The sequence below is a fragment of the Purpureocillium takamizusanense genome, chromosome 7 (genome assembly GCF_022605165.1).
Source record: "Purpureocillium takamizusanense chromosome 7, complete sequence".
NCBI classification, from domain to species: Eukaryota; Fungi; Ascomycota; class Sordariomycetes; order Hypocreales; family Ophiocordycipitaceae; genus Purpureocillium; species Purpureocillium takamizusanense.
The window spans coordinates 2,121,146-2,135,915 of NC_063074.1; the positions used below are offsets into that span (position 1 = coordinate 2,121,146).

Here is a 14,770-nt window from a genome sequence, read left to right on the forward strand (position 1 = left end):
GGTGATGCAACTGTGTTGTGTACTTGTCGGTGCTACTAACTAGATGGACTCCGTCGTCTGGGGTTGTGACGGGGCGCAAAGTCAAGACACACTGGCCGGCACACGGAGCAGCGTCGTCGGAACGGACTGGCTGGTGTCAGCCGGCGCAACCAATCAACGGTTGATGGCATTGCGCACGCTAATTGGATGACAGTTGGCGGGCAGGTGTGGAGCCCAGAGGTAATGGAAGGTTTCTATGGAAAGTTGCCAAGGTTGCTCTTGCCTGTCGGCCGCCGGCGACCACCGGTGTGCAGTGACCTCTTGCATGGCTCCTTCTGGGGAAAGAAACAGTGGGGCCGAGTTTGGACGTCCGTGTTTAAACGTCTTTCATTCAGCGCCTCGGTCAAAGACGACGAGGCTCAGCGTCACACAACGCCGTCGTACGTAGTTTGCGCTCGGCTTGATACTCGGACCGCAGTCTTTGCTCCTGACGATAAAGAAGTCTCGCTCCCGTGGCACAAGAGCGGGGTCTGCGCCATTGGGTTCGAGTCAGGCTGTCTCTCTCCTTGCCCCCCCCCTCTCTATCACACCTTTCTTTGTTATACTTGCGCACCGAGATACATCTCCGAGAGGGGTTTACAGAAACTCGGGATTCAACTACTACTGCATAATCATTGCCACGTGCTACGCATTACTTTCCGCCACCACCACCACCATCATCATCATGGGCTCCTCAGAAGCGGCAATCCTGTCCGTCAAGAGCCAGGTCCTGTTGGGGACGTTTGTGCACAGCAAGACGGCTCAGGCGCTGGAATACATGCACAACACCGCCATCGCCGTCGACTCGCACGGCACAGTCGTCGGCATCGAGAGGGACGCGGACGACGTCGAGAGTGCCAAGGGCAAGCTGCTCGCTAGCCTGGGCTGGTGCGAGTCCGATGTTCATGTTTGCGCGAGCAGGGAGGGCCAGTTCTTCTTCCCTGGCTTCATAGGTGAGTTCACGGATGGGGTGGCATGCTGCTCCAGTGCGACGCTGCGATGCTGATGCGCAGGCGGCACCCGCCTACAGACACGCATGTTCATGCGCCCCAGTACGCAAATGTGGGCATATTTGGCAAGTCGTCCCTGCTTGGCTGGCTCGAGAAGTACACGTTCCCTCTCGAGTCGAGCCTCAAGGATCTCGACAGGGCCCGCATGGTGTACAACGCCTGCGTGAGACGGACTCTTTCCCACGGTACCACGACGGCCGCGTACTATGCTACCATCGATGTTGCTGCCACCAACTTGCTGTCCAAGCTGTGCCTGGACCGCGGCCAGCGGGCATTCATTGGCAGGGTTTGCATGGACCGGCCAGTGATTTGCCCCGACTACTACAGGGACGAATCGGCGGAGCAGGCCCTCAAGTTGACCCTTGATTCCATTGCGTACATCAACAAGATCGACCCCAAGCACGACATGGTGTCGCCCATTCTGACGCCGCGCTTCGCCCCGGCCTGCACCTCGGAGGCCATGCACGCCCTGTCCAAGGTCCAACGCCAGCTGAACCTGCCGGTGCAGACGCACATCTCGGAGAACAAGGACGAGGTCTGCCTTGTGCGCGACCTGTTCCCGGACGCCAAGTCGTATGCCGACGTCTACGACAAGCACGGCCTGCTGACGCCCAAGACGATCCTCGCCCACGCCGTGCACATCACCGACGCGGAGGCGGACCTCATCGTCGCGCGCAAGTCCAAGATTGCCCACTGCCCCTGCAGCAACAGCTCCCTGACGAGCGGCGAGGCCCGCGTCCGGTGGATGTGGGACAAGGGCATCGATGTCGGCCTGGGCACAGACATGAGCGGCGGCTACAGCCCGTCGATCCTCGAGGCAGCGCGGCACGCGGCCCTCGTCAGCAGGCACCTCGCCGTGGACATTGCCGACTGCAAGGAGCGCGAGAGGGTCAAGCTCACGGTGGACGAGGCGCTGTTCCTCGCGACGAGGGGCGGGGCCAAGGTGGTCGGGCTCGAGGACAAGGTCGGCGGCTTCGACGTGGGCAAGAAGTGGGACGCGCAGCTCGTGGGCCTGGCCGTGGTACGGCCGGACGGCTCGCGTGAAGGAGAGAGGGAGCCGCCGCCTGCGCATCACCACCACCACCACCACCATCACCACGGCGGCGGCGGCGACGAGGAGCACAATGCCCGCCAGCGCGGTGACGCCGGCAACGTGGACATTTTTGGGTGGGAGGCGTGGGAAGACCGCGTGGCTAAGTGGGTGTACAATGGCGACGACCGCAACACCAAGATGGTCTGGGTCAACGGCAGGCTGGTACACTCTCGGCCGTGAGGACAGCGAGGACGAGGATCGAGGAAGAGATGTCTCTTGACGGGACGACATACTTGGCACAAGGTTGGAAATTTCAAAAGCCAGAGAAAGCGTGGTAGATTATGGAGTATCTACCTCTCCATCTATTTGGAATACTGACGGTCTAGACAAACCAAGTATCGCTTGTGAATCATCGCTGGCTTCCGTGTCCCTCACGCTCTTACAAGACTATGACGACGGACCTAACCCGGCCTCTCCGGCATCCGAAATTCAAGGCCCGCTCCCCTTTCTCCCCCCCCCTCAACTTCACGATCCAGGTTTCAGTCCAACAACCCCCCTTCCCGCAGACGACACGCAAGAAAGAAAAAAAAAACGACGACGACAACGACGACTCACCCCCCTCTCTCACCTCACCTGTCGGTCTCCCCCATCATCCTCTTTACTTCTTCTTCGCCTGCTGCCTCTGCTGCCTCTCCCGCTGCGTCTTCTTCACGCCAAACAGGTTCGACAGCTTCTTGTACGCGCAGCCCTTGTCCTTGGCCTTGGTCACCGCGAACTCCTCAAACGCCGCGTCCGCGTCCGCCAGCAGCCCCCGCATCGCCGCGTCCGAGTCCCCCGCGGCGGCCGCCAGCTCCACGTAGGCGACGATGGCGGCCACGAGCTCCTCGCGCTGCTCGTCCGTCGGCTTGCTCGTGTCGTCCGTCTCGATGCGCGACACGAGCTCGATGAGCGCGTCCTGGATGTCCCCCGTGTACGTCGAGAGCGTCTCCCGCTCGTAGACTCGATCAGCGGCGGAAGGCATCGTGATTTGGCTGCCGTGTGGTTCGATTCTTACGGTACCCTTTTTCTAGAAAGAACGAGACGAGAAAGTGTCGGGCGCGTGTGTCCGACAGAAGAAGAAGAGGTCTGAAGAGTCCCAGCCCCTTTTTATTCCGGGACAGAGCTGATATGGGTGATTCTGCAACGACGAAAAAAGCCCAAAGGTGACGTCGAAGATGGCAGTGACGATGTGGTGATTCTGGTGAGTGAATGTCTGGAAAAACGAAGACGGTTGTGATGATGATGGTGGTGATGATGAGTGAGCTTGTCTGAAGGATTGCTATGATCTACCATCGGAGAGCAAGGCCCCCTCCATCAATATATATAGGCCGGAGAGACAGAGAGAGAGAGACAGAGATAGAGAGCCCCCAGAGAGAAAGAAAGGGAGGAGGGGGGCTCGCGATGTCGCACCAGGAAAGAACACCAAAAAAGGAATTGGCAGCGGCATGGTTTGTTCGGTCCCAGTACAGGAAAAAGCGACGACAAAAATGCAGCTTGTTCACAGGTCGTTCGCTCGAGCACCCACGCACGCACGGCGTGCGGGTGAAAGTCGCGCCGGAGGGGGGAGACGGGCGGCCCTCGCACCTTCGCGAACAAAGACGGAGGCCGAGGAAGAGGACAACGGCGGCATGTGCTACGACTACCGCAACTACTCCGTTCAGTCAGACAGACGTAACAAAGAGCATGAAGTGCTTGAGATACGAACGCAATGAGTGCGAGGGACAAGAGCTGAACACAGTCAGGAGTCTTAGAACGTTGAGGCACAATGACGGAGCAGGGTTCTAATCTTTCATGATTGCATGCTCAAGGCTGAGGCGGAGTGGTCCTGCCATATAAACAACTAATTTGGGTACAAGCCTTTTGAGGATGAAAACTAGAAGAGGACATTGTAGACGGTGACATGGTATAGTTGGCGACTTCCGTTGACCCGAGTTCGCCTCGCCATTGCACGGGAATATTCTCCTTGTCTGATATCCTGCCTTGCCCACAAACGCTGCTTCAGATAAAAGGCTGTCCCCTTGACCCGCCCTTCGACTGTCGCTCAGAAATCCCAGGGCATGAAGCCAGGCCCCATGGGTCACCTCCCTGTTTACTCGTCATTCCGAACAACCGGGTCGAGGAGTTCGAGCATCTTTTCCGGGTCAAGGAGCTCTTGGTTGACGTTGGTCCAGTCGCCACTGATGTCGTCGTCAAGAGTAGCCAAGACCTCCTCGGTGTTCATGTGCTTTCTCTGTGACAGCCACGAATCTACTTCTCTCGAAAGGTAGGTATTCATCGGCATGCGGGTGTCTGCCGCGATCTCAGCACGGCGAATAATCGCATTCTGAGCCGCAGTCTTGACCGACGCTGTGCCACGCGCTCGAGCCGCTCCTTTGGTACGATTTTGGCGCTGGGCGGCTCTCTTCTCCCGCAGATTGAGTGCCTTGTTCTCCAAGGCCTCCCGAATGACGTAATCGTGCCAGCGTGCTCGTTGTTCGTCTGTGAGCGCCTCCCACCGGCCCCCATCGAGGCCTTCACATACCGCCTGCAGACGGTAGAAGCGCAGTTCTGCCGTGGCCTCGTAGTACAGTCTCTCGTAGCTGCCCAGGGACTCGAGTCGAGTGACGCGGCTGCGCTTCGCGGCCACGTTGTTTCGCTTTCTTTCATGGATTCCCACGAACTCACAGATGCGGTTGTTTCGTTGCTCTAGGTATATGCGGACGAGGGGATCTACGTCGTTGGGAATGTGAACCGTGCGTGGGAACACCTTCTTGTCCGGTAGTGGCTGCACTTCTGTCGGGGGCAAGCTCGGCGGCGCTTCTTCTTGACGTGCGATTTCGGCTGTGACGGCCGTGAGGCGGCTGGCAGCCGTTCTCGGAGTCAAGGAACGAGAAAGGCCCAAGCCTAGCTGCTCGAGGGTGTCATTGCCGACCATTATGGAGTCGCCGTGCCGCTGCCCTGACCCTCTAGATTCGGGTACTGAGACATGTCCACTCGGCCCTGACCCTGCTTGCTCCGTTGCGGCCTCGCTCAGAAAAGGAGGGCGCGTTGGCAGGTAGCTGTCTAGGTTCTGAAATGGGAGAGGAGGGGAGTCACCAGAGCCAAAGGTACACATGTCCTGGAGAACCGGTTCGCTGACCAGAAATGGACCAGGGTCCGCCAAGCTGGCAGGGAGCCCGGGCTCCGCGTGTGTAGGCTCCGAGAAACGACCGAGTCTAGGATCTGTGGACTTGCCGGTGGCCATATCGATGTCGTTGAGGGTCTCTGATGACGTACCAAAGAAGTCAAAGTTGTTGAAGTCGTTGCTAGTTCTCTCTTCTTGTCCGCTTCCACAGGCGTGGAGGATGTGATCCATGCCGAGGACTTTTTGTTGGCTGTGTGGGATCGGTTGGAGGATAAAGGCTGAGTTTTGGTCGACGGCGCAGAAGGTGTCGGAACCACGAGCGACGTTGTCGTTTTCATTGTCCTCGGTCACATTTTTCATGACGTTGGGTTCAGCCTTGGCTGGCTTCGGTTGTGCGGAAGTCTTGGTCTTGTGTATTTTGAGATGCGCAACACGCCTGAAGACGGCCCGGATTCTAGTCAAGATGAAAGTCTTGTTAGCATTCTGAATCAATAGGCTCGTCTGGGACGCCATTTGTGGTCGTGACAGCGGGAAGCTTTCGAGTGACTCGATGTTTACGCCGCTCGTTGCGGAAGTGGTAGTGTTTAAGACGGACCGCGAAGGAGCACGTGGGGTGAAGGAGGAGGGGGCGGTGAGGGTGAAGAGTAAGCGGAATGTTTGCAAGTCAAGAAGATGCATGGTCGCTTCAATACCTGGTGATTCAGTTGCAGTATCAGACGTCCTGTCTCGGGTATCGTATCAGTCGAGCGAGGCTAGCCCTTACAGCAGCGATACTTGCGTTTCGGTGTTGACAGTCCCCAAAGCCGTCCCGCCCTTCCCAAGGGGGGGTTTGGGACGAAAAGACTCGGCAGAAGCGGTCTGCAGTACTGAATTGTCCCAAGTAAATGTTTCAAGCCTCTTGTATCCCGTTGTCGTGGTGGTGCTGGAAGAGTGTTTGTGGTTGTGGCGGGGTGCTGTCGTAGGAGCAGATGTGGGAGGTTGGTGATGCAGGAGTAGCAGCACAGTGAATCGCTGTGGGCAAATTTATATGCTGCGTCAGTGCGCGCTGTCACGCAAGTCATGAGTGCGCGCACCCGTCAGATGAGCGCGGCACAGGGTGTCGCAGTTGCGCAAGCGGCCCTATTGTTTGGACGAAGAGAGAAGGGCCCATGGCAAGTAAACAAGCGGTAGCGGCAGCACAGCTGACATGGCGTGTTCTCGCGTCGGTATTGTCATGGGACTGCGTTGCTATTGTGTGCTACAGTGACTGTTTGAAAACAGAGGGCGAACGAGCATGGTGCGAGGCAGCGGCGAGCCTGCTGATGGTGCGGGTTTCGAGCCCTCTTGATCGGCAGAAGAGGGCCAGAACGCGCTGGGAGCGCTTTCATCGCATCTTGTGTGCATGCCGGCGGGCAAGAAAGGCATGACCGATGCTGCATAACCTCGAAATGGCGGCTATGTTGAAGGCCCAACCTGGCAGCATTCTGCTGGGGTTAGTCAGGGGGGCTGCATTCGTTGCTCAGGCGTTCATCTCGAACGCGAGCATGTTGGGACCAAGTTCGAGGTCCGAGATTACCAGGCAAACTCTGCCTGCAAGTTTCTCATGCTTGGCCACATGTACGCACGAACTGGACAAAAAGGAAACCGCAAAGGAGCGCGTCTGCGCACCTGCCTTGTTCACCTGGGCTCGCTACGAAGCAGGGAAGCCGCTCCCCTGACAACCACCCAGGCCCCTCCCAAGCTTACTCCGAGCATCTCTCACAGTCGGCCACACACGATCATTGTGTCTTCGGGCATGCCGGCCGAGCTGCACGTCTTCTCCCCCCCAATGGCTCCAGGACATGGCGAAACCCATGTGGCTCTCGACGCAGGCTTCGTGAGCGGCCGGCCTCCATATTTCAGCCTCGTTTGAAATCTACAACGCCGACTCCGAATCTTGACAAACAAAGTAATGGCCAAACGATATCATTGCCAGTTCAGTCGACCCATGGCTGATCCCGTTCCCGACGCCCTATAGATGCTTTAACAATGGGGAACCAGGGTTCCCCGTCATCACGTAGAACAACGCAGTCATGCTCGTACAGTCGCAATGCCGACAACCCCCGGGATAACCAACGGCTGCCGATGCGGGCCGTTAACATTGATACCACCCAACAGCGCTCAAACTCGTCCACACCCGTCATTGGTGCTGGTCGGGGTGCCAGTAGAGCACGGTAGCTCAGAGGGCGAGACCCGTCCCCCCGCCAGTCCATCGGTACAGTCCGAGGAGTTCTCTCCGCCGTTGATGCTGCTCACCGAGATCTTGGGGTACCCGCCCACGAACAACAGCCAAAGCACTTCGCATAACCTTGCTGAAATTACGCTAAGACGAACGTCAGCCATCAGTGTTACGGCTGCGAAAGCAACTCGACCCGCGGGTGTAATTACCTGATACTCAGTGTTGAGCGTAACCACGCACGCTTCGTGAGCTCGCACAATAATCTCGCATGCCCTAATGACATTCGGCGACGCCTCGAATTGCAGCTTGTCCGCAATCAACAGCAACAAAAACGATCCTTGCAAGAGATAAACGCCGAAGAAGAAAGGCATGAATTCCAGGCCGGGATCAAACTCGAGTATTTGTGCAATCGCATCTGCTGCCGAAACCGCATGTCCCGTTGCTGTGATAAAGGCCTGACTTGAAATCCACAAGTCGTTGTCGTCAAGGAGACTGATCGGATCCCACTTGTCGCTAAGCAAAATATGAAGCACATGCATAACGTGTGTTCCGTACGCCACTGTTATCCGGGCTTGGATCTCATTCTCTGTCATGCGATTCGAGGCATTGGTGTATACCGATTGCGCTGATGGACTGCTCGTGTCGTTCATTCTCGTCATATCGCCATCGGCTCGACCAGGATCCACCTTGCCACCGTCCGATTGTCGTGGCAAAAACTGCCCCTCAAACCTCTTGAGGCTTTGCTCGTATACCTCGAGGTGGCGGCGAATCTCTTCCGCCTGGGCATCCCATTCGTGAGCAGCCCGGAAGTCGATGCCGAAACGAGGGTGATTCTTGGCGTGATGCAAGTCGACGACTTCGCCTAGTATAGTCATGAGTGGGAGGAAGTAGCCAAAGATACTATGGCCACGACACTCGAACTGTGGTCCCGCGAGCCGAGCACCCTGAGCACCAAAACCTTGGGAGCCGGGACCGAGCGCGCCCTGGTCGCGGTTGTTGTCTAAAAACGTGGAAAAGTCTCCCTTTTGCCAGATGTTATCGTCCAAGGGCTGCAACAGGCTCTCGCATTCAATGTCAAGGAGAAACATTGGTCGGTTGTAGCAGAGAGCCAGGTGCCTGTCAACGGTGTAGAGCAGCCACCAGATCCGCCGGCGCTCTTCTCGCTCCTCCTCCGTCACAAAGCCCGGTATGCTCCGGTAGATGTCATGGTCCTCGATGCCGCCATCATGACCCGTCTCGTTTCGTTCAGCGTTCGGGGGTATGTGGCCAGTTGGGAGCTCTCGTCCGAGTTTGAGCTCGCGAGCAAGCGACCATGCGATGTTCCACCACCTCACACTGGCGCCCTTGTACTCGCTGGCGGAGACTACCGTGGCCAGGTGGATGTACGTTGCAACGTCGTCGAGCTGACCCGCTGCCCCGAACGACCCTGCTTCCCCTGAGAGGCCGTCAACGCCCAACGATCCTGGCATCGCAGCGCCCAAGCCGGCCATTCCCACTGCTCCGATGCTCGCATTACCAGTAGTCAGTAGGGTCTCTCCCATCGGAGTATGAATCAGAGGCTTGAGAAATCTGACTGTCAAATCCAAAAGCTTCTGGCAGATCTGAGCCCTCGCTGTTGGAGAGCTGGTCAGCAAAGAAGCATCGCTTGTTTGCGCAGCCACCCAGAGCATGCTAGCCAGTAGGGCTGGCTGACATTTCCGTGGCCGAGTTGGATGGAGAATGGCCCTCTTCCGGAACACAAACCCCAGCACATATGGCGACATTGGGTGCATCTGGGCAGACGATGATGACGAGAAGTAAAGATCGAGCAAGTCACAGGCGAGATTAAAGGGAACAATGTTGCCCAAGTGCGGTGCGAGCGGTTCCAGGACGGGATATCGAAGGCCAGCGTGGCCCAAGGCCTTGTGCTGGACCTGATGCTGGGGTGGTTGCGCCTGGAATTGCCCAGAAGGTGACGTTATTCCGACACCCCAGCCGGGAGATGCCCCTCCGGTCAGCTGGTATCCGGTAAGCGGGCTGTTTCCCATGCGATATCCGGGGCCGTTGAAAGCAGCTGGACTTTGTGGCAGCAGCCCGAAAGATAACGGATACCCTGGCATATTATGGTTAGGGTCGTTGGAGTAGCTTGGGCTCCCCATCATGCTAGTACCCATGCCATGCCGTTCGTACCCAGTGGAGAGTCTTCCATAACCGTTGAGGTCGATCGCCTGGTTGCTCTCCATTTCGTCCCTCTCCGCAGCAGTGTCTTCAGCGAGGTGAGACTGATCCGACATGTCACTAGACACAGTGGTTTGGCGCGTTTGAAAGTCAGAATCGTTTGCGTGCCGCGTGCCTGTCGACGCGTCGCTGCCGTGACTGGCGTGGATGACCGAGTCCCCTTGGTCATTGGAACCATGGGCTTTGTTTGCATCACCACCTTGACCAGCCACAGCCGCGGCCTGAGCAGCAGCCCTCTCGGCGAGGTCCTTGCGAGACGCCTTGCCTCGCTTCTTCTTTTCGCGCATATACTCACAACTTAGGTTGAGCTCTGCATAGAACAGGTCAGCGTGGCGAACACGGCGCGGGAGCTGGGGGCCGGCAAGGGACGGAGGGTCTACGCACCAATGCAGTGGGCGCAAGGGTGTCGTCCATCGCACTTCGTCCGAAGCTGGTTGCACTGATCGCAGGCACGGCTGATGCGCCGCCTGATGGGCGCCGAGGCTGTCGAGGACCTACCTCCGGGGCCGCTGGCGTGGTAATGCTTGGGCTTCGAGTGAGGCATAGGAGGGCCCATGGGCGGGCTGGTACCGGCCATCTCCCGGTCCAAGGGTGGCGGCGGTTGAAATCCATAGCCATGGTCTTGCCTGAAGCCCCCAAAGCTTTCCGTTTGGAGATGAGCCTGTGCAAGCTGCGTGTTGTAGGCCGAGGGCGGCGGCCCGGTGACAGCAACCGGCGCGCCAACCGGTGCGACAACAGCCGGGTTGTGATAAGGAGAGTACCGCTGCAGCGGGTTGGACAGCATCTTGGGCCAGGTAGAGCAGGAGCTCGGGAGTTTCCGCTCCGATGTGACCTTTTCTGCTGCAAGATGCAGCGTCGATTTGAATTCCTGAGAAGTTGCAGGTCGGCCGCCTGCACCTTCCCAGGGCCAGGGAGTCCGAGGAAGGAATGAGGGGAGCCGCTGGTCTGTTTGTCTGGGCCAGTGAATGAGGAGTGTGCCTTCCTGTCGTGTGGCCTAGGCCTGGCCTTCAGCCTGAGCACGGGGCGGGAAGGAACAGAGAATGGCAGGAGCAGCAGGAGCAGCAGGAGCAGCAGGAGCAGAAACAGGAGCTGGAGCTGGAGCTGGAGCCAGAGCGGGCGCTGAAGCAGGAGCAGCGAGCGGCAACAGCGGGAAGCCCCCCAAACAAATGCACAGGCGAAATCGAGACCCGTGGCGACTCGACGACGATGCTGTTGTTGTTGCTTCTTCCTGCTGCGTCTACTCGCTCGTCCTCCCAGCGGCGGCAGAGCAGGAATAAAAGACAGCGGCGGGAACAACAGACGACCCCCGTCCTATCACCAGACCACGTCAGGTCAGATCAGATCAGGACAGGCCAAGGTGCGGAGAAAGCGACAAGGCTGGCTGCCTGGCTGTGTCCCTCGATACGATCCCGAACAAGGCAATGCGCTCCGGGGAGGCAAGTTGCGGGTTGCAGGGGAACCTCAGTGTCCGTCTTGCCCAAGTCCCAGGGATGCGCTGCAGCGGCCAGGATGCTTCTCCGTCCTCCGATGGTCGCCGAACGAGCCCCAATTCCCAGCAGCTAACAGCGACAGACGGCGCCCGCTTGGTGACAACACCACAGGACTGGGGCTGGGGGGCGCAAGGGCTGCCTGCGCTACGCCAGCCTATGCGTGTACTTGGCGCGCGACGGCCCAGCGACGTCCTGTGCCGTGTCCTCCACAGCTCTTGGTCAACAAACGGGATGTGGGCGGACTCAAGCCCGCGGCGAACGGCGTCAACGATGATGAGTTGACGGCGACGTTCTCCCGGCAGCAACGACGACGAAAACGAGTGCGACAACGATGGCAAGACAAAGGCAGATACGTATCCGCCCTCTTGGGTCCGTCGAGACGCTCGCTCGTCCCACGTCAGATGGGGCCCATCAAAGATTTGAAGGTTGTTTCCTGACCGGGCGCGGAGGGTATCGAAGGTGTTATCGACCAACGTCGTCTAGATGCCGGAACGGCCCCGTCTATCCACTGGTGCCACACCTGGTTGCAACAATATTCCGCGCGCCATGTCGAATTCGAAATTGCCAATGACCCCGTCGACCTCATAGCCTTGTCCCTCCGTGGGACCCCGCTGCCATGGATGTGGTGGATGTGGATGCGGATGGCGTGGTTGTGCTGGTGGTGGTGGCGGCGGTGATACTGATGGATGGCAGCGGCCGGCATCGAGGACCGGCGCCGCGGGCTCCTGAGGAGGCGTTGAATCCTGGTCGGGCATCCCTGTGTACGACGCGCGGGGCCGTCAAGCAGGTGCGGCGCCGCCCTGGAGAGACCGGACAAAGCAGACAGTTCCGCGAGGCGTCAATGGTGCGGATGAGAGTTGTTTCCGTGGTGGCCAGCCGGGGCGCCACATGGCCCCTAACTGGCGGAGATTCTGCGGGTCCCGCACCGCGCTGCCGTCGCTCTTGTCGACAGCGAGTCGTTGGCCTTGTCCGCGCGTGCCTTTCATGACACGTTCACTCGGTGAAGCAATGGGCCGACAAGACCGACAAGGCCTAACATAGTTACCGGGCATGCAGCCTGGGAAGCGCCGTTCCCGCGGCCTCGAAGGGTCGGGACATGACGACGAAGAGGCAAACTCGATGCAGCCACCGTTGAGCAGTAGGTGGCTTGCGCATCCTGTCTGAATGCTGGGTGCCCAGCGGAACCTGGAATGAAGCAGAGAAGCCACAGTGAGCTTGAGCACCGGCCGAATCGCCTTCTTGACCCCATTCATGCCTGGGGCGAGCGCCATCGTTGCCCCTCTCCCAGCGTCTGGGAGCGAAACTCTGTATCCGCCGGGATGGGGAGCGGCGACCAGGGAGAGGGAGGGATGCTACTAGTAATCACGAAATTCGTGCGCTTTGGGGACAACTGCGTGATCGTGGACAGGCGCCAAGCAAAGTGATTGAGGAAACCTGACCCAGCCAAGCGGGGACGAGACGCCGACACGGTTACCCGATCCATGTCAGTGTCGGTCGGGAGGTGATGCACGAGCGGGTGGTGCAGATAGCAAGGGGCCAACAAACTGGACTGGTGGTGAGCGCCAGAAACTTGACTCCACGTTTGGGGACCCTGACGCCGCGTCAGTCTGGCTGGGACGGCGCAGGGGTTCCCAGCACAATGTACGAAGTACATGCGTATCGGACTGACTGGCTTTTCTGACCCAAGATCTGGCCCTCGTCCCTTTCCCGCCAAGTGGGTTCTCTCGTCCAGCTTCAGAATAACTCCGTACTACTAGCGGTCTTCCAGGCTGACGCCGTCCTGGTTGGTGCCCCTAGCTTCAAGCACAGGAACCCGCAGGGACGCGAGGGACGTGGGCCGTCGAGAGCTCGTCGTCGTCGTCGTCGTCGTCGTAGCCTTTCCTCGTGGGGCAAAGCAGCGATGATGATGATGATGATGATGATGCAGCAGTCCCGAGCATCAAGCGTTTAAGCACTCAACGGTGCCCCCCCCCCCTCGCAGCAGATTCCAGAGCCTCAACAGGAGATAATCGTCCCCAAATATCGAGGGCCGCTGCAGAATTTCGCGCAGGTTTCCTGATTGGCCCTGGACCGTAAGCCCAACATCCACCAGGCTCAAGCCATGCATGAGGTGAGGTGCTCGACAACGGACGAGCAGCAGCACATCCCTTCATCCGACTGGCCCGGCCCACCAGACCAAACCAGGGCCACGCATCGCACCAAGAGGCATTGCATCGAGACATGGTCAGGCTTGCGCTTGCCCGATCCTGGTGAGACCAGGTCGTTCGTGGTCGCCACTGTCAGCTTGTCAACCCAGCCCCCCCACGCGCCCACGGCCATTTTCGTCAGCCACGACTGCCAAGCGGCAGACCGGGCGCCGCCACGGAGGTGGGTGACAGACCCCCGAGGCACAACTCACGCGGCACTTGAGACTGAGACGACACCTCAGCCAGCAGCCCAGACCGGGTCGGGGGGGGGGGGAGGCTTGGGGGTGCAGGCGACGCGCGCTAACACGGATGGCTGACAGGGCCGCCAGGAGTAGCGCCGAGAAATCCCAGCTGGTGGTTGCGCTTGGAAGGGTGACAGATGGCTGACAGAGCAACTCGGTATGCGGCCCGTTACCCCGGATTGGTATCCTCCTCCGCCCTGTGTCCCAGACTGCTGGAACGGCGGCATCGTCCCTTGTCGAGCGTCATCGGCGACGAGCACCTCGTGTCTCAGCGCAAGAGTCAGTGCTGTGCATCACCGTCCGGCAGTTGCCTCGGGGAAGGCGGAAGAACAGGAGAAGGAGACGGGGGGGGGGAAGCGCAGCAGATGGTAGATGGCTTGCATGGGCTGACGATCCGCTGCCACGAGGCCTGGCCTGCTCTCCCGTCCCCCACTGGTAGGTAAGGTAGCAAATGGCGATCAGCAGGCCCAGCAGGAAATAAGACAGCACGCGGAGGTTAAGGAAGGTGCACGAACCAGCTTTGCGCACCACCAAGTCGCGGCATTGTCTGGCCCTTTCCGCCCCAGCAGCCAGGCGCGCGCGTAAATACGAATCAGTCGGTCAACCAAAAACTCCCGGCAAGGGATTCCCTGCAGCCGGGCCGCCACGTGGTCCACCGCCCCGTCGTCGGTTGAGGAGCAAACAAACTCGATCGTGGTCCTCGGCCGGTTGGGACGGACGGCCCTGCGCTACGCTACTCGACTCGTGCGCACAGATGTGCAGTCTACTAATAAGTTAGCAGTTGCACTGCACACGTACCGTGCCGCCCCCAAAACGTGCGTCCCGTTTCGGATCCGAACGTCTCACCTCTCCATCCACCCCGGCTCCGACACCCATGCGACCATATCCCTGAACACCCGCAAGGTAATACTACGTTAGGTCCTACTTACAGGAACATGCCATTGCGCACACACACACACACATGAATTGCATGTCCATGACAAGAGAGGAGCGCTGTAAACATTTTTGGTTCGTGAGGCTGTTTTGCAAGAGTACTGCTGCCACCAGTCGAGGACACACACACACACACACACACACAACACAACACAAAGGCAGCGATACACAGCTCACCAGGTCGTGCCTTGACGGGGTACCGTACCCTGTAGCCTATGCTATGGGTCCCGCAAGACTGTGTTGGTATCCATGTTTTCGTGCAGATCGGCTACTTCTACCACTACTAGGTATCAGCTCCATTG

At 58.9% G+C, this 14,770-nt stretch overlaps 4 protein-coding genes across 4 annotated transcripts; 1 reads left to right on the forward strand and 3 right to left on the reverse strand.

Moving 5' to 3' along the window:
* Positions 1 to 363: 363 nt before the first annotated feature.
* JDV02_007948 (Guanine deaminase) lies at positions 364 to 2,600 on the forward strand. The gene is made up of 2 exons (XM_047989499.1): positions 364 to 971; positions 1,049 to 2,600. The coding sequence occupies exons 1-2, from the start codon at positions 704 to 706 to the stop codon at positions 2,299 to 2,301; spliced, it is 1,521 nt and encodes a 506-aa protein (XP_047845501.1). The 5' UTR covers positions 364 to 703; the 3' UTR covers positions 2,302 to 2,600.
* A 119-nt stretch (positions 2,601 to 2,719) lies between these two features.
* JDV02_007949 (uncharacterized protein) lies at positions 2,720 to 5,881 on the reverse strand (the record flags this gene model as incomplete). The annotated part of the gene is made up of 2 exons (XM_047989500.1): positions 2,720 to 3,052; positions 4,208 to 5,881. 2 exons carry the CDS (start codon positions 5,879 to 5,881, stop codon positions 2,720 to 2,722), a joined length of 2,007 nt encoding a protein of 668 aa, XP_047845502.1.
* A 1,519-nt stretch (positions 5,882 to 7,400) lies between these two features.
* Positions 7,401 to 10,401, reverse strand: JDV02_007950 (uncharacterized protein; the record flags this gene model as incomplete). Its single annotated transcript, XM_047989501.1, has 3 exons — positions 7,401 to 7,544; positions 7,610 to 9,927; positions 10,002 to 10,401. The coding sequence occupies 3 exons, from the start codon at positions 10,399 to 10,401 to the stop codon at positions 7,401 to 7,403; spliced, it is 2,862 nt and encodes a 953-aa protein (XP_047845503.1).
* Positions 10,402 to 11,504: 1,103 nt separating this feature from the next.
* Positions 11,505 to 11,810, reverse strand: JDV02_007951 (uncharacterized protein; the record flags this gene model as incomplete). The annotated part of the gene is made up of 1 exon (XM_047989502.1): positions 11,505 to 11,810. One exon carries the CDS (start codon positions 11,808 to 11,810, stop codon positions 11,505 to 11,507), a length of 306 nt encoding a protein of 101 aa, XP_047845504.1.
* Positions 11,811 to 14,770: the final 2,960 nt, after the last annotated feature.